General features: G+C 52.6%; 6 protein-coding genes across 6 annotated transcripts; 1 reads left to right on the plus strand and 5 right to left on the minus strand.

Annotated features, from left to right (window-relative positions):
• Positions 1-874: 874 nt before the first annotated feature.
• On the minus strand, positions 875-1,500 carry M406DRAFT_321632 (uncharacterized protein; the record flags this gene model as incomplete). Its single annotated transcript, XM_040919535.1, has 1 exon — positions 875-1,500. A coding segment is annotated over exon 1 (503 nt), but the record flags the coding sequence as incomplete, so codon positions are not given.
• Positions 1,501-3,540: 2,040 nt separating this feature from the next.
• On the minus strand, positions 3,541-5,543 carry M406DRAFT_40378 (uncharacterized protein; the record flags this gene model as incomplete). The annotated part of the gene is made up of 6 exons (XM_040924132.1): positions 3,541-4,019; positions 4,089-4,284; positions 4,348-4,472; positions 4,606-5,105; positions 5,206-5,274; positions 5,383-5,543. The coding sequence occupies 6 exons, from the start codon at positions 5,541-5,543 to the stop codon at positions 3,541-3,543; spliced, it is 1,530 nt and encodes a 509-aa protein (XP_040778567.1).
• An 802-nt stretch (positions 5,544-6,345) lies between these two features.
• Positions 6,346-7,917, minus strand: M406DRAFT_40012 (uncharacterized protein; the record flags this gene model as incomplete). Its single annotated transcript, XM_040924125.1, has 1 exon — positions 6,346-7,917. A coding segment is annotated over one exon (1,572 nt), but the record flags the coding sequence as incomplete, so codon positions are not given.
• A 4,038-nt stretch (positions 7,918-11,955) lies between these two features.
• On the plus strand, positions 11,956-16,811 carry M406DRAFT_350641 (uncharacterized protein). Its single transcript, XM_040922569.1, has 8 exons — positions 11,956-12,893; positions 12,995-13,264; positions 13,345-13,806; positions 13,875-14,184; positions 14,246-14,488; positions 14,552-14,673; positions 14,743-14,940; positions 14,997-16,811. Exons 1-8 carry the CDS (start codon positions 12,375-12,377, stop codon positions 15,825-15,827), a joined length of 2,955 nt encoding a protein of 984 aa, XP_040778569.1. The 5' UTR covers positions 11,956-12,374; the 3' UTR covers positions 15,828-16,811.
• Positions 16,812-16,980: 169 nt separating this feature from the next.
• Positions 16,981-20,089, minus strand: M406DRAFT_328679 (uncharacterized protein; the record flags this gene model as incomplete). The annotated part of the gene is made up of 9 exons (XM_040920355.1): positions 16,981-17,675; positions 17,733-17,889; positions 17,980-18,061; positions 18,108-18,276; positions 18,339-18,396; positions 18,461-18,729; positions 18,800-19,308; positions 19,699-19,833; positions 19,941-20,089. 9 exons carry the CDS (start codon positions 20,087-20,089, stop codon positions 16,981-16,983), a joined length of 2,223 nt encoding a protein of 740 aa, XP_040778570.1.
• A 2,541-nt stretch (positions 20,090-22,630) lies between these two features.
• On the minus strand, positions 22,631-25,325 carry M406DRAFT_328680 (uncharacterized protein; the record flags this gene model as incomplete). Its single annotated transcript, XM_040920356.1, has 5 exons — positions 22,631-22,972; positions 23,427-24,099; positions 24,234-24,379; positions 24,431-25,262; positions 25,309-25,325. The coding sequence occupies 5 exons, from the start codon at positions 25,323-25,325 to the stop codon at positions 22,631-22,633; spliced, it is 2,010 nt and encodes a 669-aa protein (XP_040778571.1).
• Positions 25,326-26,771: the final 1,446 nt, after the last annotated feature.

Consider the following 26,771-nt stretch of genomic DNA (forward strand, 5'->3'; position numbering starts at 1 on the left):
CAGCCACGACTGGCGCTGCTGCTGCTGCCGCTGCCGGCGGTAGCGGTGGCGTCCGTGGGGCAGGCTCGTCAGGCGAGCTGCTTCCGTCCGTGGAGCAGTACGGGCTCAGGTGTGGATAATCTGGGTGCTGCGCCTCGCTGCTGGTTGAGAGCGAGGAGGGGAGGCTTTTCCCGGGGTAGTGACTGCCTGCCGACCCGACCGAGGAGCCGCGGATGCGCAAGGCCGAGGGAACGCTCAAGGGGTCGTGGAGGTGGTTGTGGTGGTGATGAAGCGGGCGAGCTGCTGGTGGTTCTGGAGGGGAGTAGGAAGGAGGAGGAGGAGGTGGTGGTGTTGTTGTTGTTGTTGTCATCGTCGTCGTTGTTGTCGTCGTTGAGGTTGACGCCGCTCTCTGGCGGGCGGCTGGAAACTGTGGGGCGTGGATGGGCACGCGGAGGGCTGAAGGACACGAGGCGTACAGCTGCGCGTGGACCTGGGCCTGCACGCTGTCCAGTCTGTGTGGGAGTGGCGGTGGTTGCTGGTCATACATTGTCGGCGGGGAAGGAGGAGGAGGCGAGCTGCTCCTCTGGTCCTCCAAGAAAAAGGGCGACGACGGCGGTGAGCTGATGGCCTGGGGCGGCGGCGATGGGGTCTGGACGGGCTTCCGTGGAAGGGAATGTTGACGAGTGGAGGAAGTCGTGGTGACAATCTGCGACGGGCTGTGCTGTCGCGGCGGCGAGAGAGGCGGTGATAGCGGCAGCACAAAGGCCGGCGAGACCGACCTGGTTCCGTCCTCCTCCTGCGGTGATGGTGATGATGATGATGATGATAATGATGGTGTTGTTGCTGCTGCTGCTGCTGCTGCTGCTGCTGCTGCTGGTGCCACGGACACGGCGCGGGCCTTCTCAACCAGCCTGTCGACCAGTGCGGCGTGGGACTTCTTCAGGTTCTTCTTGACGAAGCCTGTCATAAGGATGTTGCACCGCAGGTCGCAGTCCTCACGAAGATACAGCCCGCTTGCCGGGGCGCCGAGGCCCAGCTCGGGCCGCTCGGGGGGCTCACCGGGCAGGGTGCCGTTGAGGGTCCACCTGTTGCGGATGTCGACGCCCAGGGGAGCTCGGCAGTGCGTCTGGATGCCGGTGGGGAGGTCGTGGAAGGCGCAGGTGTAGCTCACGTCGCCTGAGACCTTGCCTCCGGGCAGGTAGTCGATCTTGTCTGTGAGGGAATACCAGACGCACGTCTTCTCGTCTAGGTCGGCGCCCTCGGGGGGCTCGATGGGGTGGCGCTCTATCACGAGCGGGTTGAGGTCGATCATCTCGGTGTGGTTGTGTAAAAAGTCGATGACCACCTCGCGAGAGACGCCCGCCGGTAACGGGCTGATGGTTGTAAAGACTGTTCTTTTAGACATGCTTGCTTCTTCTTCGTTTCCTTCTTCTTTTTCTTTTTATTCAGTTATTGTTTACTTTTCCCTGCGCGCGCTGTTTTAATGTGGCACATTTGGAAGATGATGATTGAGGAAGGAAAGAAATAACGCGAGAAGAGAAAGTCATTCCCAGTTCCAAAACTCGAGATGGCGGACAAGAGGAATAATAAGTAATATGGATGAAAGGGCCACTAAGCTGGTGTTACAGCCTCGCTTTATTACTCTCTCTCTCTCTCTGTGTGTGTGTGTGTGTGTGCCTATGAAGGGATTATTTCTCTTGCCATGTCAGGCGATCCTGGCTGCGGACGGCGGTTGACGGGGCTCCAAGTGGCGCAGCAGCAGAGAGAAACATTACTGTAGAGAGCAAACAAGACCACAGGCACTACGAACTAACCCGACTGTAGCACAGTAGATCCACATCCAGGCAAATAAACGAGAAACTAGGCAGCCAACATCAAAAAGCAAACTAAGCACCAAAGACCAGGTCAATCATTCCTGCCAAGAAGAATGGGCCACTAGTCTGTGGGAAAGAACAAAAGACCAACGTCGATCACTCTTTCTTTTTTCTTTCCCCCCTTCCTTCTCACTGTGTGAAGACATTGTTGCTTTCCTCTCGCTGGAGATCTCGCGAGGCGGTCTGATCTGACTTGTAATAGAAATAGACGAGACAAGACAAGACATCTAACAAGGCCGTACCGACCGTGTGGTGCTGATGCCGTAGGTCTCAACGCAGGTCCCAATTACGAAGCGGCAAATCAGCATTCCGTTTTATCCAGAGACACCCGAGCGGCCGCAAAACCCAATGAAATAAAATAATCATAATCAAAAATGCTGGTCTCCTACAGGATATAGTAGTACTGGCGACGAGACATGCTGTCATGCTGCAATCCGGTAGTACTACTGTACTTTCTTTTTTACTGCTGCACCGTGCGTCTACCAGGCTTTGCGGTGCAGGCCTCAAGGGTCCAAAATGCGTGAGAATCGGCGACCAGACCAATCAGAAGGACACCCGAAGAAGCAGGGGCTGTGCAACTGGGGGGGGAAAACGGTCCCACGCAAGCCCTAAAGATAGAGCTGAAAGGTGGATGCGCTGCTGTGCTGGCCAAAAGGATCCATCAGCCGCAATTGGAGAGAGATTTGCACGCAGAGACGAGGATCGTTACTGTAGCACGCTATGGTACCACCCAGCAGTAGCTGAACCTCTGAGGAACAAAAGGCCAGGCTGAATCCTTCGAGGCCCAAGGTTCTCTCGGGTGGGTCTGTTTCCGTGGGGACCCGACATATGGGGACGCCCATCAGGAGGCTGACTGACGGACTGGACCCTCCCCCATCTCCTTTCTCATGGTTTTGCTTCATCATAATGACTGCATGCGCTCCAGCTTCCCCTTGTTCATCTGCGAGCGAGAGGCGGGCCCAGCGTGCCGAATTCCGCCCCGTGCTGTGGGCTGATGCGCTGATGCAGGACAGTAACAGTATATTACAAAGCCACTGGCTCGCTCCTCTTTCATGGGTACTGCGCTGTGGCAACGCTCAGGCCTTGGACACGGCCACTGTGGGTGGTCTGCTGGAGAGAGACCTGCACAAACAGTTCGACTATAGCAGAAACAAACCATGAATTGGTATAACAAAGTGAGTGTCGGTAGTCGCCGCCAAGTAAGTGTCCTTCAAGAGCAGTTGCCCCAGGGAAGTTCTCGGTCATGGAAGGTTGTCAACCAACATCTCGTGTGGCCATTATCGAGTCAATGAGGGACCCTTCTATCCCTCCTCCCCTCGCAAGTAACGTGTCTTACATTTGATGAACCCGACCGAGGCCGAGAGTAAGTGAGCTGATGTAGACGGAGAGTTGAAGAGGTATTATAAACAGATTGAAAATGTGTAATAAATGTGTGAGAATGATCTCGTAGAAATTCTATTATTTATGATTATATAGATGTTACCTATAGAGCAGCTTCAGGAGCGAATAATTCTCTTCATTTCCACGTATTCTCGTATCTATGTGGCGACATATTCTATCATCTCATGTGTACGCCTCTGTTCTTTCCCTATGTATTTACTTACATTATTTAATACCCCACTCTACCCTTTCCTTCCTTCCTACATCTGATAGCAAAGGCGGTGGGACCTGCCCTAGATATACCCTTTCAAGACTCATTCTTGAGAACAAAGTCCACAATTGCCCTATTGGGTCCCTCCCACTGCGTCCGCGCCCGCACAACCCAGAGCGAAACCGCAAAGATCAACACCGCCCCCAGCACAGGCCCGCTATAGTTCATATTCGCCGCCGTGACGGGCAGATAATTGGGGAACGGTAGCCAGAGGATGGCATACACCGTGTACACCAGGCCTGCGACGTTGACGACAGTGCCCAGCCGCCTGCCCAGGTGCCAGCGGCCAAACTCGACTTTGCCCGTCAGGCGCGCGTACAACATGCACGCCAGCACGATGGTGTAGCTCAGGTAGATGGACATGGACGAGAGCGAGGTGATGGCGCTAAAGGCGATGTACGTCCCGCTGCCGATGTTGAGGAGGGAGAGGAGGGCTACGAGGATGCACACCATGGCGATGGCGCGTACGGGGACCCGGTACCTTGCGTCGACGTGGGCAAAATACTGCGGGAGGCCTGCGCGAGATAAGATCCCTGGTAGTCAACAATCCGATCAAGAAGGAAAGAAGAGGGACTGCGAATAACGCGCACCTCCGTCTCGAGCCCACGCCCAGGTCAGTCGAGACACAGAAGACACAAGCGCCATGTTCCCCGAGATGGACAGCACTGCCAGCCCAGCCACCATCGCAGTAGTAGCCGCGTTCGACCCTGTCGTGTTGAGGAGGATTGTGACCAGAGGGCTGGACGAGTTGAGGAGGGTGTCGAGAGAGGGCATGCATATCTGGACGAAGCACTCTTGAGATTATCCAGTTGCTGAACGGGGAGGGGAGAAGAGCATGCATACCCCAAAGGTGATGATCATGATGAGACCCAGTGACACATTAAAAATCATAGACCAGAACATGGCCTTGGGGACGACTGTCTTTGCATTACGGGTCTCTTCGCCGAGGTGGATTATTCCTTCAAAACCTGTAGGCCATTACCAAATGTCAATAAGCTGCCTGCATCTCGAGAAATTTACTCTCAGGCCTGTTTTTCCCCCTCCCTCTGTAGGGGCAGGAGCAGAAGGGACAAAATAAAACCACCCTAAATGAAAACCCACAGAGAAACACAAAGATATTGGACAAAGAACCAATGTTGGCAGAGACATAGCGGTTCTCCCATCCTGAGGCAATCTCGCTGGAGAAGAAGATATCCGAGCTGTTCCGCGGTGACAAGGTCCACATCACGACCAAAAAGATGACGAGCAGGCAAACGTTAAGGAAGCCCGACAGGAGTTCGAACCAGGGCACCAGCCAGAAGGCGAACACGTTGACGCCGGCGCATAGTAGGATGATGGCGAAGTTGATGACGGCCGTGTGCCAACCCTCGGCCGTGTAGCTGTGGTTCAGCTCAATCATGCCCTCGAGCATCACCGTGAGGCCATTGATGCAGCTCGCCAAGAGCGACACGTAGCCCGTCCAGGTGGCCCAGCCCTGGATCCAGGTGAGGAACCTCCGAGACCCTGCAGGGGCAAAGTTCCATGTCCAGTAGTACTGTGCGCCGGCGATGGGCTGGATCGATGCCAGCTCGCCGAACGTTGCTGCTTGGCAGAGCACACCGCTGCCCGCATTGTTCCAGGTCAGCAGTTGGTCGTTCAGTCAGAAGCAGGTGTTGCATGCAGAAAAGGGATGTTGGGATGGGCCAGAAAGGCTGGACTGACGCGGCGACAATGAGATAACTCCAGAACCAGGCTGCAGGACCACCGTTGGCGAGAGCAAAGTACATATTCCTTCAACAACAATAATGAAGTTTATAGAAATTAGTCATGTATTTGATTTGTATAACAAGTGCCCGCTTTTTTTTGGGGGGGGGGGGGAGATCGTAGTCTTCTTCATACATAGCAACCGAATACCATGTTCCCAAATAAACGATGGAGAAAGCGAATAGTTGTGGCATGGAAAAAAGTCTCCTCGTCCGGGTCTGTCTCTCGATCAGAGATGCCTGGTAAGTCGACTTTTCGGAAGTCGACTTCTCCGGAGAGGAAAAGTTTTGCTCCATGACAGAGACAGAACCCATCTCGGATTTGGTATTGTTATCAGCCATGCTGAATGAGGACAATTAGCTATGGGACGAGATCCAAAGATATCTCTATGACGGGATGGACCAATGCTGCTGCTGCTGCTGCTGCTGCTGGAGAATAGAAGTAGAAGAAAAATAGACGAACAAGGGATTGGAAGAGAAGCATAGGGCGGTGTCGCCTATAGATAACGAAGTAACGACGCAGCACTTTTTCTTCTCTTACCAGATGTGCGGATACTTATCTCGAAGAAATGGGGGGAAGAGAAGAATACTACTCGAGCGGGAGAGTCTTGACTACAAGCGATGTGACCTCTCCGCACACACTGCAGGTTCTTGCATAGCGATCCAGTAGAAGTCGAGTCTCGCATTGGTGGATGTATCGGGAGGGAAATGCACCGTCAGCCTGGGGGGTTTTTTATATCAATTTACAAAACAGTAAAACCAAGTGAATAAAATGAGAAAAAAGAAATGACGGAGCAGGACCGCTTGATCGCAAGAACACTCCATGTGACAGGATCACAACTCGCCTACGCGAGCAATAGAAAGCTTCCTGCCCATTTGCGTTGAAAGAGAAATAGCATGCAGAGAGTATCATCTCTATCACTTGGCAAGTTGAGCTTCACTATGGAACATACGGTTCCCATCTCGTTAGACGAGACAGCCACACATGACCGACCGGAAGAGTTTATAGATACGCACGAGATTCCATTCCTAAGTCCGAATAGCCTAGAGTATGCAGAGACTCATATCCGACTTGACAAAGTCGAATGCAGCAGATCGGTCATATCTCCCTGCACCACCTGGCAAGGACTGCGTTCAGTTTTACCGCGGCCGGGATCTCTTCCAGAATCACATCAACCTTCCACATCCTTCCCTCGATGCCGCCATGTCTGCCGCCCATCCCGGTGGGAAGAAGGAGCCCTAAAGAGACAAGCCGCTCCCACGCCATCTCAGCGACGCCTCGGCCCCAGACCCGTACACCTCCACCCAGGGCCAGCATTCCCGCTGCGGCCGACTGCACGCGCTGCCGTCCGATCAGTGTTGTATACTCGTCGTAGGCCATGGCGAAGTTCACAGTGTCCGTATGAGCCACGATATCAAGACGGGCTGCGGAGATGAGAAGCGCTAGGTCCAGATCTGATAAGGACCCAAGTAGGTGAAGCTTCGAGTCGGGCGGGTCGCTGGTGAGGGTCGGACTGAATCGCAGGGTCAGGTTTGTGGGGGAGAGGCCTGCTAAGGGGAGCACACAGCTTCCCAGGAACGCTGGTACGGATTTGTTGCTGCAGTAGTGATACTCGATGTGGTCCTTGAATGCCTGTTCTTCAAAGAGCGCATCGGTCTTCTTGGTCCAGTAGTCATGGAACTTGGCAAACCCCTTGACCGACGTATCGAGACCCTCCGACTTTGCGTCCTCGTCATCGACCACAAGTCCCTGCCTGCACACGCTCCAATATGCAGCCAGTGTCTTGGGCAGAGACATGTAGACATAGCGGTGACTAAATCGGCTCTTCACTCGCTTTTCGAGTCCCTCCACCACATCAATTTTGTTGGTCAGACCCAAGACTGCGATGGGCGCCTTTCGTGCTTGCGCAATGTCGAAAAGGTTGTACAGAAGCGTCTGCCTTGCATGAGTCGCAAACAAGTCAAACTCGTCGATGACGAAAACCACCGATGTGGACGTGACACCTTCTTGGGCCTCTGCGATCTCCGACGGGTGGGATAAGAGCGAGAGCAGCGATGCCAGCGTGTCAGCGTAGTTGTTGGCCTTGCCGATCAGGTCATCATCGACGTCCATCTCTTTGCCTAGCTGCCGCCAGATATCTTTCAGCGCCAATTTGTCGTCGGTGTGTATGAAACCGTTCAGACGGATAACATGAAACTCATTCTTGTGCTCCAGACTGAGGTCAGAGAGAACCGAGTCCACCATAGTCGTCTTTCCACACCCTCTGGCACCAATGACGAGCATGGAGTTTCCCTCGCCGGCCAGGATGGTCTGCTCTACCAACTGGAACGTTTTGTCGTAGGCATCGTCCTGTCCAAGCAGTTTAATCCGGCGCCTACCGGTACATCGATCTAGTAAGACCCGTTGCAATGATCGTAAATGTTGCTCAAGGTTGGTGATGTCAGGCACGTTCTCAACGGCCATGATCGATATGGCCTCCTTGTCTGATGCAATGACGCCAATTGATGCGTCTTGAGAACAGTCTTTGCACAACCAATCACCGTCTGGGATCTTGACCACACCATAACACATTTGATGCACAGCCATATCGCAGCTGTCGCAAAATAATATCTCGTTGGGCGGCTCTGAGTCGGGCTTAGAGCAGATAATGCAAACCTCATCATCTTCATCACCTTCTTCTTCGTCTTCTTCTTCCTCCTCCTCCTCCTCTCCATCTTCAACTTCGGGCTTGTCTGCATTCCCGAGCGGCTTGTTCTCCTTTCCAGATGGTCGCGTCTGCGATGGTGGTTTAGATTTTGCAGGTTTGTTCGGCAGATCAGCGAAGTAGATTTCATTGGTAGGGTTGTCGGTCGCATGCTCGTCGAAAGCAACAGTCTTGGCAGTTCGCTGGCTAAGCCTCCTGCTAGGGGTGAGGATGCCTTTGACCTTGGGTACAACGCTGTTGATCAAGGCGAGTGATAGCCCTTTGTCTGATTCCGTAGCTACTGGCGTGTGCACGTCTTCAGTGCCCGAACTCTCAATTTCCCCACGCTCAGTCTCTGAGACTGTGCTCCCAGCAACTTCGTCCTCATGGCCGTATCTCAGCCTGGACGTCGTTTGCGGAGCGCCTCTGGCCCCTGATGCAGAGCCCTGTGGAGCAGAAGGATCTGCCTTCCTCCTTATGGCCTTCTTTTCAATTGACTTCAACCCAGACTTCGGATCCGTGGGAGACTTAGTATTCGTCGAGCGCTCCCCTCCGCGTGTTCTCCTAGACGGAGTCTTCACGGGGCTTTGCTCCCCGTCGGAGCCCTGAAAATCGTATATGCCATCGATATCGAGACCAGATTGTTTCGTAGGGGCTGGGGACTTTTTAGTTGTTCCTCTTCCTGAGTGTGCTGCGGCGCGGTTGGTGAAGCCAAGTGCGTTGGGTTTGAGAGACTTCAAGGAGCTAGGAGTCGTGTGTTCGGTCGCAGCAGGCGACTCTCGTCGGACCCTCTTGGAGGACGGATTCCGGTCGACCTCATCTTTGCGGGGGCGGCCGCGCTTTCTGCTGCCCGGAGTGGCATTTGGTGCCATTGCTCGAGGGCGACAGTCTTGTGTGTGTTGGAGTGGTGAGACAAAGCTAGAACGCTGATGTACGGAATGGCAGCATTGGCAGCATAAACGACAGCCAAAGGGGACGTCTTGGTGTGACGTCGTGGCATGTTGCGAGACTGGGAGTCGGGAGAGCTTGACGCGTCGTTTAGCTGGCAGGCGCGTCGGGAATCTCGCCCCATTATTCAATCTAGTCCAGCCACAGCCAATTTGTGGCGTACGGACAGTGATCTTAACCCTCCTTGTCTTCCCTTTCCCCTTCTCTTTCTTTTTGGATTACCAATAATTGACTGCGAACATAAAATGACGATTATGTCTTTCTTTTCTCATAGACTCTAGTTCATCGTTTTAGCAGAATACTTATTCAATCATTATGCTACCATCATATGCTGTGTTGTCGGGAACAATGCTTCTGAAGCCTAACCCTAAAGCCCTTTTTATATCTGTAGTCCTTCTCTTTCCTTGATGCTCTTTCTATCTCACATCGCCCTTCGCCATGCTCTAAGCACAAGGATGCTGCATTGTGTTTCTTGCTGTAAGCACTAGACCTCTTAGAGCAGCTGCGCCAATAACTGAGTCACAAGTCGCCCTCCCGAGGCCCTGGGCTTTGAAAATAGGTCTTTGAATGAGGAAACATCAGTAATCTAGTGGTGAATCATCTTCCTCAGTGTGCGCATCCATGTCGTTTAGCTAGACCGTCAGTCTTTAAAGCTCACACTGACCCAGAAAGCACCTTCTCCTCCTGATCTTACCTTTGTTCAAAGATCAATGCTGCTCTGAGGGTTTGACCTGAACAGCTGACAGCGAACTCGGGTCCGCTGCGAATACGTCCACCTAAGCAGTGAACAGTTGTGGTTTTTGTTGAAGAACCATAACATAGACAGATCTCATCAGCCATGTCTAGTTCACAAGCCCCAGCACTGGGATCAGTGAGTGACAGCTTACTCTTGCACAATGGCTTGCTGCTTGGCTCCTGGACTCTCTTCTCTTTTCCTCCTCTCTCAGCATGAACTTGGTCAAAAGCCTCCCCATATGATGAGCTGAAAGTTAGCAGCAACTGAAAAAAAGTACACACGGGTTGAATTGTGCGCTGCAGGGAGAGAGCATGTAGCTACTGCCAGTACCACCTGAGCTCCTGCTAGACAGCCTCGACTTACTACTAAAGGCAGTATATTAGATCGGAACCAGGTTGGCCTTTGATCTGATTAGCTGTACTCGCTCCGTATAACACAATATAAAGCTGGAAGAACATGATATAGGTTCTCATTACAGGATGTGCTTGCAGCTCCATCCACCTCTTAAGGCAGCTTCCTGAGTAATTACCTAATAGCATATATGGTGGACACACCATATGGCAAGACTGCTGGAGCTCGAATAGGGAGGCCAGGGGAACCTTATTTGCATCTACCTGCTTGCCCGGTTCGCTTGCTCGGCTGGCGCGACGGTGGGCCGGCCACAAAGCCCTCCACAAGGTCTTCCACCATCCATCACCCTTTTCGACTGGTTCAAAGGCGCAGAACTGAACACGTTGTATAGCACCTCACCTCATCATCATCATCTTCCCCTGAATGGAACCCTCCATCTCCTTATTCCTGTGGTAGGCACAGATACCGGGTATATATATATATATATATATATATACCTACTTACTCACTGGAGGAGGACCCCAAGCTCAACCTTGGCTCCTGGGGCAGGGGGTGAGGGGGCGGGGGCTCCGCTGCGGACGACGGCTAGGGCAAGACAGGTCATGCCCTAGCACGCGTCAAACCAGTTTCGGACAGAGGGCGACGCCAACTGGGGGTCATTAGAGAATGAACAGATGCGAGATCTCATCGTACTTGAGAGGTGCTGGCCTGGCCCCCCTGTTCCGTGCTGTCTTTTCCGTCTGGCTATCGAGTCGTGCGTGTCTGAGACAGGCATTCGGTGAAGCGGAAGGAAAAGTGATCTTCAACAATGACAACACTTGCGAGATTTTCAATCAAGAGATCGGAGGATCAGGAAAGGCAGGCAAAAAGAGAGCATTGCGACGTGGTTGCCCGTGGATGACATGCGATCTGGAACTGGGGTCCAGTCGCATTGACAGACACATCCTGGAGTCGAGTCCGCTCTGTAGAGGCATCGCTGTCATGTGCCCCTCCTTTTCTGTATCATTCAATGAAACAAGTTGACGGGCACGCACTCCCCGAACTGAACACCCCCGGTTTGTTGTCAGCGTCAGAACGCTCAGCCTTTTGATCCATCTGATCCATACAAACCTTGGGGGGTGCGGTCGGTGCCGGAGATTTAAAAAGAGATAAGACACTTCATCTCTGCATCCTGTTGAATCAGACAATCCTTACCAACCACAGGTCGGCCGGCCGTTGAAGGGTGTCCACCACAAGACTAAAAGGTCCACCCATCAGGCTTGAAGCAAACTAGGTTTCGCCTGCACGTCCAACAACAACAAATAACATGTTATTGTATAGTTGGTCCAATTATTTGTTATTCTTCCTAGGGTCCGATCGCCAGTCAGGATTGACGTAGCGAGAATGGATGATGGATGGATGCTTGCGGCACTTGAGGTCGGATCTGCAAGAGGAAAAGAGAACTGGTCACTAGTGGTCTGGCCTCTCTCTGGCCTGTGTGATCAGATCCCATTGTTCCCGACTGGTTGACTCTATCACGCTGTGGGGCGCTATTGGGGGCCCTTGTGGATCCAACGCCTCTTGTGGATTGGCGTGGCCAGCTCCCTCCAGGTCTTGGAGGCCCTGTAACGGCAGAGGTGAGCGCTACCATCGTACTGCAGCCCCTCTGTAGTACGGTACACCACACGCCCAGGGCAGGCCTTAGATGCAGCGCTTACAAGGGTCTTGCAGCATACTGTAGTATCCATGTGTCTCCCATGGCAGCAGCCAAGTACTATACTTTTTGGTAACAGGGTACTGAACTGGCGTTTGTGATCCGCACCGCCCCTTGCCCTCCACCCGTGCCTCGCCCTCCATAGGCCCCAATCCCAAGGCCAATCCACCGTTCGGGCAGTGCACACTGCACACACACCACACACGCACTACCATCTCCCCACTGCCAACCAACTCTTTGCTTTCGATCGCCTCACGCAATCGCACCTCCTTCCTCGGTGTTCTCTAACCTTACCACCTCCACACCTCCCCCCCCCTTCAATCCGACGAGAACTCGACCACCACCTCCTCCACCCCTTACGGCTCAGAATAGTGCACACGACAGTTGTTGTTTTTCTCTTCTTTCCTTTCCTCTTTCCCTACTGCTCCTTTTCTCTTCTAGTGTGCGCGCAGGCGACCTTTTCCCCCCCATCTCTCCCTCCTTCCTCCTCCCCCTCCCCTCCTCTCTGACCTGGACCTTGGCCTTGACACGGTTCCTCGTCACCTCCGCACACTCCGCCCGCCCGTCCTATCCGAATCACCACCCTTCCACCCCCTCCTTGGCCTCCTCCTGCTTAACCCTTCCCCTTGGTTGAATAACCTCTCTCTCTCTCTCTCTCTCTCTCGACCAGGCTACTCTATCGTGGCCTCATCGTCGGTGTCCATGAGGAGCACATCATGCACGCCATGAATAAGATAGCAAACATGAGAAACTGGTCAGAGCGGATGAGTCCCGCCTTTGGCATGTCCTCGAGGCCCAGCGTGGGTATGTCGATGCAGGGTCTCCATCCACACCATAAGATCACGCCTCAGGGCGCCTCTCCCATAACGCCTCCACAGATTGGTGACTCGGTCATCCATCATGCCTTCAATGTTCCCTTCGCCTCCGAGCTCGCCGGCCCCGACACCGAGGACATCCTCCATGCCACCACCGACGCTGTCCTCAGGTGGACGCACCCTGCTGAGGCCCCTGATGACGTTCCCGTCCACGAGCTGCCCGTCCACGCCGACAATCTAGGCCGACTGAGGAAGATGTGTAAGGACATCACCAACAGCCAGCTGCCCATCGAGGCCCACGTCATCTCCACCACGCCCAAGCATATCAAGGGCCAGGTCACTACCGTCTGCCTCTCGGGCTCTCTGGACCTGGTCTGGCAAACTAGGGAGAAGCTCATGAACGAGACCCCTCTATCTCTGGTGTGTAGAGCCGAACTCCCCGCCTTGTTGTTGTTATCGTTGTTGCAATGCCACCTGCTCTCGAGATGTAGATCCACTGACCCATTCCCTACCTGTTCCAGCGCTGTACCACTGTGGATATCGACGGAGACATGGTCGCCGACCTCAACGCCGGCTCTCTTAAGCAGACTGTGATCGAGACCCTCGACAGCATATCGGCCTTCTGTGGCGTCGACATTTTCTTGCTCGGACCTAAGCTGACACCGCTTGTTGACGGCGTGAATGGTGATGTGGAGATCCGGAGGGACCAGCGATGGAGAGTGGCCATCTACGGTGACATATTGTCCACAGAACACGCAAAGACTCGCGTTCTGGTCTCCATCGATCAATGGGTACGAGAATGCTCCCTGACCTGCCTGCCTACCTGATTCCGAGGGGGCCACCGGCGGCTAATTTTATGTTGCTACTACAGCTTGGTCGGGTTATCGATGCTATGCACATGGATCTCTCGATCCAGCAGCTCATTTGCGGCCGAAACCGAAAGAACATCAAGCTGATCGAGTCCGCTACCGGCACTGCTATCTACTTCCCACCGCCCTTCTCGACTTACTTCCGGTACTGCCCTGGCAACGCCCAACCCCGGAACCCGAACGAGCTCCTCATCACCGGCGACAAGCCCCGACAGATTGAGCTTGCCAAGCTCAAGCTGCGGGATCTGCTGAGCCGCGTCCGGCTCTACGTCAAGGATGTCCCGATGCCGGCCGAAAAAATCGATACCATCCTCCTGACGCGTCTCGACAAGGTCCGCAAGATCGTCGAGACCAATGGGTCCTATATCCAGTTCCCCCCCTTGGGGTCGAGGCAGAACACGGTCAGGGTACAGGCTACCGAGAACCTGCATATCGAGCGTACAGTTCGGGAGCTTATGACCCTCGTAAGTTGAACAGAGGAGGCTATCAGTCTTCATTGTGAAGGTCGGTGCTGGACTGACAATGATTTTAGGCTGGACAGTTCTATAGCGGTTTTTGGGCGGCTCAGCCGGACGGCCGGAGGCTGCCGGAGGACAACGACATCAGGATCATGCTTGGCGACATTTGTGCCAACTCCGACGCCGAGATCTCTTTCCAGCGACTGTCGTTTACCATCGACGGTTCTGACGATGCGGTCAAGGCCGCGCTGCATGTGATATCCCAGATCAGATTTGTGACACAGTCGCAATACACCATCAGGGTGAAGATCGAACTTGCCAATGAGCACAAGGAGTTTGTGAGCGGCAAGAAGAACGGCAAGATCAACAAGATCATGGGACAAAGTACGTTAAACCCCCCACATTACCCTTACCTCGGTGGGAGTGATACTGACCTTCCGGGTAGGCAACGTCCAGATCATGTTCGAGAACTTCGGAGAGTACAACTTCAACATTGACGTCAACGCCTCGTCCTACGACTCTATGAAGCAGGGTCTGGGCCTGGTGGAGCAGGAGATGCCCGCTTCTATCTCGTTTCACGTGCCTGATCAGTACCACAAGCGGATCATTGGTATCGGCGGCCAGCACATCCAGCGCATCATGAAGAAGCACTCCGTCTTCGTCAAGTTCTCCAATGCCCAGGAGCGCAGTAAGTCTCCCTTTGGACCTCGGCATTCAGCCCAGATATGGTTCACCTCACTGACTTGTTCAGACGGCATGATCCGAGAGGATGATGACAACACGCTGGACAATGTGATCTGTCGGACACCGGCTCGCAATGCGCAGAGCCTCGAACTCGTCAAGTCGGAGATCCTGGAAATGGTGGACCGCGTTGTAAGTCATCCGCATCTCGTCCCAAGAAGAAAGAGAACAATGAAGGAAAAACCACTGACACTTCCGTAGGATTCCGAATTCACCTCTCAGGTTGTGCCTGTGGACCGTCTCTACCACCGTCAGCTGTTGGCCCGCCTGTCCGACATTGCGATCATGGAGAAGAAGTGGAACTGCAAGATCATCTTCCCTGGCACGGAACAGGCGAGCGATGAGGTTACCTTCACTGGGCCTCAATGGCAGGTGCCTCTTTGTGTTGATGAGTTTCTCGTGAGTTCAACTCTCTTTTCTGCCTTGCCCGCCCGAATGCATGCTGACCTCAGTAGGGAATGGTACCTGACAACCACGAGGTGGTGCTGGCTCGCACTCCCGTGCTGATCAAATACCTCGAGTCTCCGGATTTTGTCAACGAGGTTGTGCCGAAGCTCAAGGCCCAGCACGAAGTCGACCTCACCGTCCACGAGAATACCTCGGAGCTGACGGATGACGGCCAACCCACTGTCACGCTCTTGTGGACCTTCACCCGCAACAACGCTGGTGGTCTGCGCGATGCCATGGAGCTCCTGCATGGCCACTTCGCCACTGCAGGTGTCGAAGAGACTATCATCAAGGGATCTATCCCCCGGCCCAAGTCCGATACATTCGAGGAGTCACTCCCGTACTTCGATTCCAAGCTGCTGCAGCATGCACCCACGACAGTCGCGACCGACTCCCCTACCAAGTCCGCCTTTGGTGACGAGGTTGCTCGCGAGCGCAGCACCATTTTTGACAAGCTCCGCAAGCCCGGAAGCATGTCTTCGATTTCTTCTTTCCTGGACCGCCGCAAGAACAGCTCCCACTCGGCCACCGTCTCTTTGTTCAAAGGCTCGAGCAACGTGTCCAAGTCTTCGCTTATCTCGATTGAATCGACCCGCAGCTTCCACGCCGACCGAAACCCGTGGAACGACAGCGGTGTAAACCTACCCGACGACGACAGCCCCTGGCCGAGTCGCCCCTTTGGAAACAGCTCCGGTGATAAGCTGACGCCCAACGGCGTCCCTCAACCCGGCGATGTTACCCCCCGCCACAATACCCGACAGTCAGCAGACAGCGGCCGTCCTTCCACCTCTCACTCTACGAATTCTGGATACCCCGGTCCCATCGGACCTTATCGTTAGATTCTTGGCTCTTAGAAATTCGACGTCCAAATACCCCGGCTGGATATACCCTGGCGCGAAAAAAATACCCAGACAGTTTGTGTCACGCATTTGGTCGGCTCTATTTCCTTGTTCGACCCCTGATTTCGACCATGTCGTATGGTCCTTGTGTTGTTTCTCACGGACGGCAGTGCTATTCTCAGCAGTTCCATCCTCGTTCAAAACGAGGGTTGCTTACTGAATGGGGCAGGCAATACCGTGTGGGCGACACTTCAAGGACGATCCGATATGGCCTCCTCTGTTCTTCTTCCTTTTCGTTCTTTTTCTGTTGCTTGAGATTTCTTGGCGTTCATTGGCTTGTCTGAAGATTTATCTCGTTTCTTTTCTTTATTCCCTTTACAGTATATCATCGTCTTTTCATCGTCCGACTCTTATCACATAACACATACACGAAACCGAAAAGCAGTACACAAGAACGTGTAACACAAGACCACCAAAAAAAGAGAGAAAGGGCTTGCATGTCATTCGGACGAATCGGATCGCACCTAGGGGACGGGGATTGAGGTTGATGATACCATTTTCATGATATGGAAGAGGGATGAGATGATGAGTTGGACGGATGGACAGACGGATGGATGGATGAATGGACGGACGGTACGAAGTGTACGTGTCATTGGACCTTTTGTTGAAGGAATTAAAGAAGCGATTTACGGGACAGGTTGTTGGGGATGGGTGGGACCAGGTAGGAAATTGTATTCTTATGGCTTAGTTATAGCGATGGCAGAAATACAGATGATACCCAGCGAGTTGGTTTCACACATTCTCTCTCGATTCCCCCTCCCCTGAAGCGCAACGACTGCACGACCTCTGAAAACGCACGAGAAAAAGAGAGCATATAAATAGAAGATGCTTCATTGTTTTAGGTACTCGCGATTCCATACAAGATCCCGATGCAAAATTATCACACTCGCAAATGCTAGTAACAAGAAATAACCACATAACGCAGATCAACGAACCGGCGCATAGATCCCAATCCCCAAAAAAGACATCGATCTCGCTCTCGCAAGTCATCAAAATTTTATGAAAATGACAAAGTGATGCTCCCTCCCCGGTCATAAAACGCTCCTGCATTTAAAACATCCTCATTCCAATTCCATCCTCGGTCATCAACGTCTCAAAATCCACCCCGCAGGCCGCCATCCCCGTGCGTCATCCCGTCCCTGTGAAGTTGCTCCCTCTCCCTCTGCATGGCCAGGACGAGCTCCGTCAGCCTGTCGATCTTGTCGTTCAGCTCCGCGATCTTTACCTCCACCTGGGTCGGGGCGTCGACGTCATCGTTGAGTGCATCCGTCGCGGCCGTTGTGGGCGTGGCGGGCGTGGCAGCGCTTGGAGGCCCCTGCGTGGGCGAGTCCCTGGGCAACTGGACCGGGTCGAACACGCTCATGCTCATGCGCGAGGGTCGGCCGGAACGTCTCTGGTCGGACGATGACGCGGGCCTCATCTTGGCGCGGGAGGCCTTCCTGGACATGGTGCCGACGGCGGTATTGGCGGTGTCGAGGCGCGGGCCCTTGAAGCCGGCGTACTCGTCGGCGATGACCTTGCCGCGGATGGTCTCGTAAAGCATGATGGCACCAACGATGGGAAAGTGGGTCGCCTTGAGCAGGAGGATGCGGGCGGCGCGGAACTTGTGGTCGGACGGGAGGAAGATACGGAAGGGACGGAAGATGATGAGGGCCAGGAGGTTGAAGGGAGGGTAGAAGTGGGTGAGGCGGTTGGAGGTGGAGGCCTCGAGAACGTAGACGCTATAGACGTAGAGGTACTCTTCGCGGGCGTGGCTAATGACACGGGAGAAGGAGTTGGAGAGCATACCTTGTCGAGAATCAGTAGGTGAAGGTACAAGTGGAATGAAATATGTGGTCAACTCACCCGTCAGACTGCCCATGAGCAGAATGCTGGACAGTGTCACGAAGATGAACATCAAAGGAGGCCCTAGGATTGGGTCGATACGATTCATAATCTCAAAGCCGACGTAGCTCGAGCCGTAGAAAATCTTGGTCAGGTCCATTGCCATCTCTCTGAGGGTCTGTGGTGGTGGGGTTAGCAATAATAATAGCCTATACATCTTGATGTGCAGATGTGTAAAGATGAAGGAAAAAAAACCAAAAAACCGTACAAATTCCTCGCGGCCGATGAGCGAGAACGTGGTCAGGAATCCCATATAAAGAATAACAACGAGGACCATAAACCTAAAGATGCTACGATTAGACCCGTGTGTCTGGTAGTCTAGTGCAAGAAACGTACTTGATGAAATCCTTGCCCATCTCCTTCAGACAGGGAATGAGTGTGCCCCAGTAAGGCGACAGCGACAGGACGGAGCAGACGCGGGGAACCATGAATAGGGCCTCGAGCGAGAGTATGTCGAAAGACTGCTCGATGAGGTTCTCGTCATGCTTTGAGAGACCGATAATGCCTGTACTCCTGGTTAGATGACCACCACGCACAAGAGAAAGCCTTGAGCTCAAGTAAACGTACGCATCACCGCAAAAACAAATCCAATACATATCATGGTTATATCGAACAGATTCCATATCTGTAGCAGCAGCGTAAGCAAAGGATCCAGCATTCATGGGTATTGACAAACGAGATATTCTTACATCCGTCGCGTAAAAGATAGATCCCGCATCGCTCCATTCACTCAGTTCGTCGTAGAAGAAGGCAGCGAACCAGATGTACAAGAGGACTTCGGCGAAGCTGATCTTGGCTGGATTTCTCTCCACGAGTACAGAATAGTACAGAAAGAGGAAGAGAAAGAAGAAAAGGACCTCGAAGCTTTTCAGGTACTTGGGGACTCGCAGCCGAGAGAAGGGGTCTGCCGTCGTCTTGTTGTAGAATCGAGGTCGCTTGACTGAGTTGACCTCGAGTCCTGGCGGTCATGGTAGTCAGCTTTTGATGTTCTTCTTGTCATTATTCTTCACTCGCGAGTAAACACCTACTATCCCAAAACACAATGTCACCATTCCATATGCCGGTGATGATCTTCTGCACGACATGTTGGCTCAGGAAACGCTTGGCATTTGCGACAGCCGCGATCTCTAGGGCGTTGAGGGTGACAAAGGGCTTGGTCGGGTCTTCCTCCTCCTCCTCCTCGTCCTCGTCACCGTGCATGGTCAGACGGGAGATGGACTTCAACAGCTGATACCGCTTGTTGCTGCCAGTATTGAGAAAGGCGTTCTTGGCCGATGTCACCGTCTCGGCCAGCGACTGGGCAAGCAGGGCGGTGTTCTCGTCGACCTCCTCGGTCAGGCGACCGTCCTCCTCATCGCCATTGCCTGCCCTATTGTCGGGGTGCTCCGAATCCGGTATCTCATAGAGGCAGTAGTCCACGACTTCCCTCTCGGACAGGTGCGTCAAGAAACGCCAGGCCACAATCTCTGCCGCGTTGGCCCGGGCCTCATTGACGCTCTTCTCCTCGGTTGCGGCTCCATAGTGCCACTTGAGGGCGCTGGTTCAGCAGTGGTCAGCAGGTTGTATGACACAGAAGACGTGGTACATAGTTCATGTCGTTGTTCCAGGAAGATCAAAGGCGCACTCAAAGGTGTCATCGGTGATTCATCTCACTGAGGTCTGTACAGCCGACAGACCAGTTCTCAAAATTGACCTAGCCGGTCATGAGAGCAGCCAGTGAAAAGGTGGTGTCCTCATGCAGGGGGAATGGTCGACAAGAATAGAAATGGTGTGTGTGTGTGTGTGTCAGACGTCAGACAGCACGCAAGGTACCGTCGACCCTCCCGCGCGGCTGGATCAACAACATGCGGGTGTTTTTGTTTTTGTTTTTTTCATAAAAGAAGAAAAAAAAGGCAAGATTAACATTGTGTAAAGATCAGAAACTTACAGCAGAGCATTCACGATGGCAGGATTGCAACACGTCTTGCTCAGATGCTCGACCAGTTTTGTGAGGCCCGCGCCTGCAGATGTCGTCCTCAGTTGTTCGAAGGTGACGGGCAGGACCACCACCTCATTGAAGTATCTTTTTTTTGTTTGCGGGGGGTTGGAAAGTGCATGTCAGCGGTTGGCTGTTCGTCCCTCGCCCGCGACCTCTTCACACACGATGGGGGAAACAAGGTATGAGCTCACATGGACAGCTTCTTGATCACCTCCCGGAAGGAATCATCGTCGCGAACATCTGGCAGCCCGTGGTAGAAGACCAATCGCCCGCCTGGCGATGGTGTGCGTGGTGCGTCGTTCGCGCCGGGTTGAGGACGGAACTTGGCACGTACAGGCATGCTGTTGGCGGTGGCTGACTGTCCTCGTTTGCACTGATCGAAGCCACGTTGTGAACTCGCCAGATGAGGGTGACGACGAGTGGTTGACGACGGGCAGGTGGGATGGAGAGAAGGTTTGAAGGCGGGGAGGAGATTTGACTTTCGAGGCCCTGGTCTCGTCAACCGCGGCGTTTATTATCGTGTAAAGCCAAGGATCGTCCCTCCAGACTATCTTTAGCCCCTCCCTCATAACATCAAGGTCTCAAGTAAGTGGTAGCGTGGGGGCTTCCAGGGTTCAGCCCGGGAAGGTTGGGGTAGGCCTGGGCCCACTGCAACGCGCTGTAGTATGACGTCTCTTTAGAGGGTCCAGCAGCCCATGACACCCTATAAATCTTGCGACCCTGCATTTTCTCTCCTCTCTGCTGGAGGGTTCTTTTGAAGATCTACAATCTATGCCCATACACAAACTTCAAGGGCAACTCTATTATGATTTTTCCTGTGGCCATATCTTGATGGACTCATGATGGACTTCACATGATTTCAGGATCGTGGAGGATGTTCTCACCTCAACAGCGCATACATCAAATTTGGAACGCCCTTAATCCTCCAGAGGATCCAACTACAGGGCAAGTAGGTTCTTTCCTTGACAGCCCGCTGACTGCATGCATGCACTAAATATGCTGGTTCTCACTCTGTTCTGTGTACGTACCCTCTAAATCCAACCCTCTTTGGAAACAAAGAAAAAGCAGTCCCCATAACAATAACAGCAATAATTTGACGAAACTTTACCTCAATGAAGACTTATATCTCAATATGGTCGAAGGCAGTGATGCAAACGCACAAAAGAGATTGCAAAAAGACACAGCAGAGGTGCATCAAGGCTTTCCCATTTCCAAGTCCTCAAATCGAACCATACTTTTGAATCTACGCAATCCAAAGTCCAAAGTCCAAAACATCACCATAAAGTAAGTATTCACAAGCCTATTGGAATGAGACTGCTGCTAGCATCATGAAGTATCTAATCCTCTAGTTATTGCAACAATATGAGAGCTTAGCTTACCAAACATCATTGTGCTCACAACATTTCCCATGCATCTTGGAGCGCCTGATCGCGCTCTGGAGAGATCCAACTTCAGTTACCAGACTCTACAAGGAGATCACAGTAAAGATAGAATTGTTAATAATATCGCTTCTCTCCGGTCGCCCTGAATTGTACATGAGAAGATACATTACCATGCTGAGTCCTGATGATGCCCTGCCAGAGTGTGCTCTGGGAGGCCAGGCTACCGCATCGCCAAGGCGGGCGGGCCGTTTCGACCTCTAACCCTTTACCGATACACTAAGTCTGAACCATGCTTTACTCTTCATGTATGGATGTAAAACATCATTCTCTAGAAGAGGATGTTGAGTCCTACCAAACTTCTCGAGACTGCGGTATCGTGATATATACGTTCCTAGCCCGAACGAGCCTTGATGGCGCGGACCCCATTTGGCGCGCGACCCTGAAGAACCTAAAAGCAGCACAAGACAGCCTTGTCCAAAGCGCAGTATCGAAAATTCCGATTATACATATTGTTCTCAACCCAAAAGTCTATCTGGCAGCGCATATCTGAGAACAGATTATGTACCTACACATAAATCACAGTGAGCTGGCGACAGAACTTCTCAATCCGATGTTCTACGAATGTGGCATTCTGCTCGATGAGCCAGAAGCCGTCGATGAGGATGATTGGTCAACAGCGTTTCAAGGCAATCAAGACTCGGAGTGTAAACTGTGAGCCCGAAAAAAAAAAAATATGTATGAGGGGCCTTGACTTCTAAGACCTCGTCTCTCTCTCTTTCCATCTTCTATTATTCTTCCTATATTTCTATTTTCAGACTGCAAATTGCGACCGGCTGGTAGTAAGCTGTAAATATATTGCGTTGGGGGGGTTTTTGTGTATATTCGAGCCCCGATTTCTCCACCGGGGTTTAGCCGAGCAGGTGCTCTAGCGAATCGTCTTACATGGATTCGTGGAACCCGGTTCCCCTCGACCTTATGTTGTCTTTATAATTCTACCTGCTGCACATCACTTGCTGTGTTACAAAACAAGTACGGAGAAAATGTGTGTGAGGGCAAAAAGATTGCATTGCTGAGCGCTGAAGAGAAAAGAGAAAGGAAGAGAAACGCCACGAGGCCAGCTATCTGAGGCTATCAACAGATCTGGCTGTTGGCTGGCTGGAGGGGCCAGTGCACGGCCCTGGGCCAGTGACTCACTAGCCCTCGCACAAAATGAATAAAGCTGAGAAGAGTTCAAAGATTCTTTTGCCAGATTTTTTTCTTCTCTTTTCTTCTTACAAAAAAACATTCTTAAAAGAAAAGGGAGAGATCAAATATGTTGGTTAGCGGACTACTCAACGATGACAACACCAGGGAGTGACGCTCAGGTAAACAAAGACACCAGTAGCCCGTCAAGCACGAATTCAGACACAATACAAGACTTTCACCATTAGGCTGTATGGTAACTAAGCATATCTACAAGTATCTCCACCTCTTCCAACCCCATCCCTCCCACCTCACCATCATCCAGGAGATCTGGAAGGGTCCAGAAGAGGCATGTCCAAGGGTTCCGAAGTATTAGACGGAATCGAAGAGGTCCTTCGAAGACGGGTATGGCTAGGCCCCAGCTTCGAGGACGACAACTCTGCTGCTACATCAGGCAGCTTCATCGTCTCCTCTGTGAACTTCTTCCATAGTTCTCGCCGGTGCCACCACCCCACCGCCGTCACCAGAGACAGGGCCACCGAGGCCAGGGCGCCATTTATGTTCCAGTTCTTGGAGGCGCGAATTTCAGCTTCTGTGATGTTGCTCAGGCCAGCCCTGGCATTGGGGTTGGTTGGGTCGATCCAGGACCACGCGTCGACCTTTCGATGAAAAAAAAACAACAGGTTAGGTCGATTAGCCTGACAAGAAAAGAAATGCCACTCAAAATGACAGAGAGATTTGTTCTTCTCCTCTTATTAAAGCAAAAGAAGAAAGAAAGAAAAAAAGGACTGAAGGAATAACAAAAAGAAAAAGAGGGGAAGAAAAAAAAAAAAGAGATTCATGAGCGCTAGGCAGACTCACCTGACATGCACAGTTATAGTATACTCCAGTAATCTGCATAATAGTACCCCCAATGGCAGAGAAAAGCGATATAATCTGTGCTAGGAATTTGACAAATCCAGAAAGGTGAGCGAGGAGCGTAGCCGTGGTCCGAACAACCCAGTGAGCTTTGGCCCATGCCACCTGCACCCAGTGGTTGTGGACGGTCGATGTTCGCTGTGGTGGTGGCACCTGTATAATATGAATGTTTGCTCTTCTCCTCCAATTTGCGACTGTGCGGTGCGTGTCGAAGCTCCAGATGGCCACCTGGATGCACTGCGACAAGAAGAAGACGGTATGCGTCAGGCTCCTACAAGACAGCCCCTTCATCGGTGTGAGGTAGGAAGTCGTGAATGCTAGCACATACGGGATGGACAGCAGCAGGAGGGTAAGTGAGAGGGCAAAAGCCCAGTCTCTGCGGCCAAAGACCAAGGCGCTCTCGATGACCTTGACGGCGTCCGGCGGGCAATCGTCTCGGTGGATGTCTCTGATGACCTTGATGGTCTCGAACATCCAGGATTGCTTGTTGGGCCCGCGCTTCCACATGGCGACCGGCTCATAGGTGGACTCGTAGGCGGGCTTGGTGATGCTTCTCTTGAGGTCGTGGATCTTGCGCCTCGACGAGTTGGTGAGTCGTTCCAACGGGGTTTTGCCGGGGTTTTGGGTGTCTTGGAACTGTCGGGTTTTCTCGGCTTTCTTGCCAACGAGACCTTGCAATGTACTGGGGTCGTTGCTCGCGAGGAGGGTGTTGGAGATGACGGCTGTGTGTGGGATGTACATCCAAAACATGCCGAATGCGAGCGTGATTGCGACGGTCTCTTGGCCTGGGCTATTGTCGCTGTCTGCGATATTGTAGCCGAAACTGCCTATGAAAAAGACTGTAGGCGCACCAATGTATCCGCCAAAACTATTTTGGTTGTTTGCATTAGTTTCTCTGGGCTATTCGTTGATTTTGCCCCCCCACCCACCCCCCACGAAAAGAAATATGCAGAGAAGCGAATCAAAGAAAAGAAAAGGAAGGGAAAATGAATGAATATTTACCCTGGTTGAGCATCAAGTAGAGTCTGTAACTTCAGTCGCGGCCCAACGCGCGTGCCCTCGGCCTCAACAGCAACAACAGAGCTGTTTCGACCCGGAAAGGGGCTAAGACCAAGCCCGTCGACCTGACTGACGGCCTGTGGCTTGTCCTGACGAGCAGCAGTACTGTGATGATGAGCATTCTCCTCCAGCTGTCTTACCTCCTCGGCAATACTCATGATCTGGACCCATGCCGACCGCCCCTGCGCCTCTAAGAGCCCGCCCATCTCCTCCCCCTCCTCCTCGTCCTTGCCCTTATCATCTCGCATCTTCATGTTCCCAGCCACGGTACACAAGAGCAGCCGCGCCCTCGACACGTTGGGAACCCCTGCCCCTCTGTGCGCCAGCATGTCGAGGTTTTTCCAGTCCAAACGGTACTCGTACGCTGCGCTGATGATCATGGGCCCCGCCATGACGAAGCAGATAGCCATCCAGAGTAGCGTGTCGAGGGCCAGAACACCAAGCTCAAAGGTGACGGCCACAAGGATGACGAACCCATTTGCCCATACCCCTACGGACTTTCCGATGCGGCGGCACAGTCTAGAAAAAGAGGAGGAGGAGGAGGAGGGAGAAGACCGTGGAGCAGTAGGATTCGTGTCAGTCGGCGCCCGCAGGCCGAGGTCGAGATTGGGCTTCTCCCGCAGGAGGCCAACGCGGACCTTCCACTCGCGCGGAATGTTGTAGCAGAAGGCGATGCAGGGGAGGATAAACTGCACCAGCGGGCCCATGGCTCCTGACAAAGAGGCGGATTGCCATCCTGGTAGGCGGTTCAGACACCATTCGTACGGGACCCAGACCTCGGGTGGGCGTCCGGTGACGGAGGAGCAGATGGAGTCGTTGATGGCCGCGTCTAGGATGTCAGCGATGGTGGTGCTCGGGTCGAAGGCGAAGAAGTTGTCTGTCTTGGCGAGCTTGCCGTCGATGATGGTGAGAGAGTCGTTGAGTGCAAGGAGGCAGCCCTTGAGGAAGTTTTGTCCGCCTAGGTAAGGGGATCTGGTTGTTGTGTAGTTGCTGAGAGCTGATAATTCTGGAATAAAACACTGGATTGTTGAACATGATGCGGTTGCCATGATAACTAAGCGCCTGCCTGCTTTGAAAATGCGCTATTACTCATGCTATAATGATATCTTTCTCCCTCTTAGTAATTTAGTATGTATAGTAATATGGTACAAATTAATCATTCGAATGAAGCCCAGAATGTACGTAAAGAAAATAAAACAATCGCTAATGGTACGAAGGATGGGATAATATTCGAGAGAGAACATGAGAGAGGGGGACAGGAAAGCAAGAGCACTTCCAAATAATAAACGCTGCGTACTTTGGGGAGACATTTAATCCCAAGCAACTGAGCCGCCTCGGCGCACACTACAGCTTGCAGCAGCGGGTCTTTTGCACACGCAGAGAGAGAGACTTGGCCTACACCTCAACTTATCTCCCCACTAGTGTAGGACCCTATCAGTGAAATGGAGCTGATTTGGGGCGTATCAACTGACGCCGGCCGGAAACGCCACGCATGCCTGTAAGACGATAAATCGCTAAAGAAGGAAGTGAGGGTGTGTGCCATACACGCTCTACCGATCCGAAAACAAAAGAGGTCCCCATTCCTGATGATTCGGAGCAGCAGGAGGGGTCAATGATTGGTCTGCCAAGCAAATTCTATGGGGGTTTTCTTTCTTTTTGGTGTTGCTTTTCTTACTATCATGAGTACACCACCACTGGCGTTGTGGCTCAAGTACGGATGATTTGCCTGCCTTAAGGAGGTTAGCTTGGACAGCTTGGGTGTACCCTGGCTAGCTGAACTTCACAGCCTTATGAGGCTTGCATGCATGTGAGCAAAACGTGTATGCCTCTGGCACAGCCCAAAAAGTGGACATATCTTGGCTAGGTAAGGAAGAGAGACAGAAGGAGTCATTAAAGTGTTGTCTGTACCCTTGTGAGGCATATAAAGCCATGAGGCAATCTAACAAGATACACTACAGGAGGGAAGAGAGAGTTGAGAGGAATGGGCCATTAGTTGTAGGCAGAAGCATTCATGGATTGTCACAGCCACACGCCATCACCTCTTGACGGCCTTCCTTTCTCCCTCTCCCTCTCCCTCTCCCTCTCCCTCTCCCTCTCTCCTTCTCTCTGCCCAGAGGAATTCGACAAGATATGCCAAGACCAAGTATCAACAATGTGCCAGAACTCTCCCATTTAAAACAGGCCGTCAAAATTCCATGCTGCAAGCATCTCCACCTTTCGGGAACTCGTGCCGCTCTCTCTCAGCAGGCCCACCCCACCACCCCCACGCTCACTTTGGTACAGTAAGTCCTTGCTCCAGGACTGGACACTAGAGCGATGTCAGGCAATGCAGTTCGCCTCATTTGTAGTATTTCTCTCGTCAGAAAAGAATGATTCACATGTCTCACCGATTTGCCGTCATATGGCACCACCTTGGCAGCCGTTAGATTGGAAATGAGTATCGACTTTTCTTTCTTATTCTTCTTATTCTTTCTTATTCTT

The sequence above is a fragment of the Cryphonectria parasitica genome, assembly GCF_011745365.1.
Source record: "Cryphonectria parasitica EP155 unplaced genomic scaffold M406scaffold_3, whole genome shotgun sequence".
In the NCBI taxonomy this organism is placed as follows: Eukaryota; Fungi; Ascomycota; class Sordariomycetes; order Diaporthales; family Cryphonectriaceae; genus Cryphonectria; species Cryphonectria parasitica.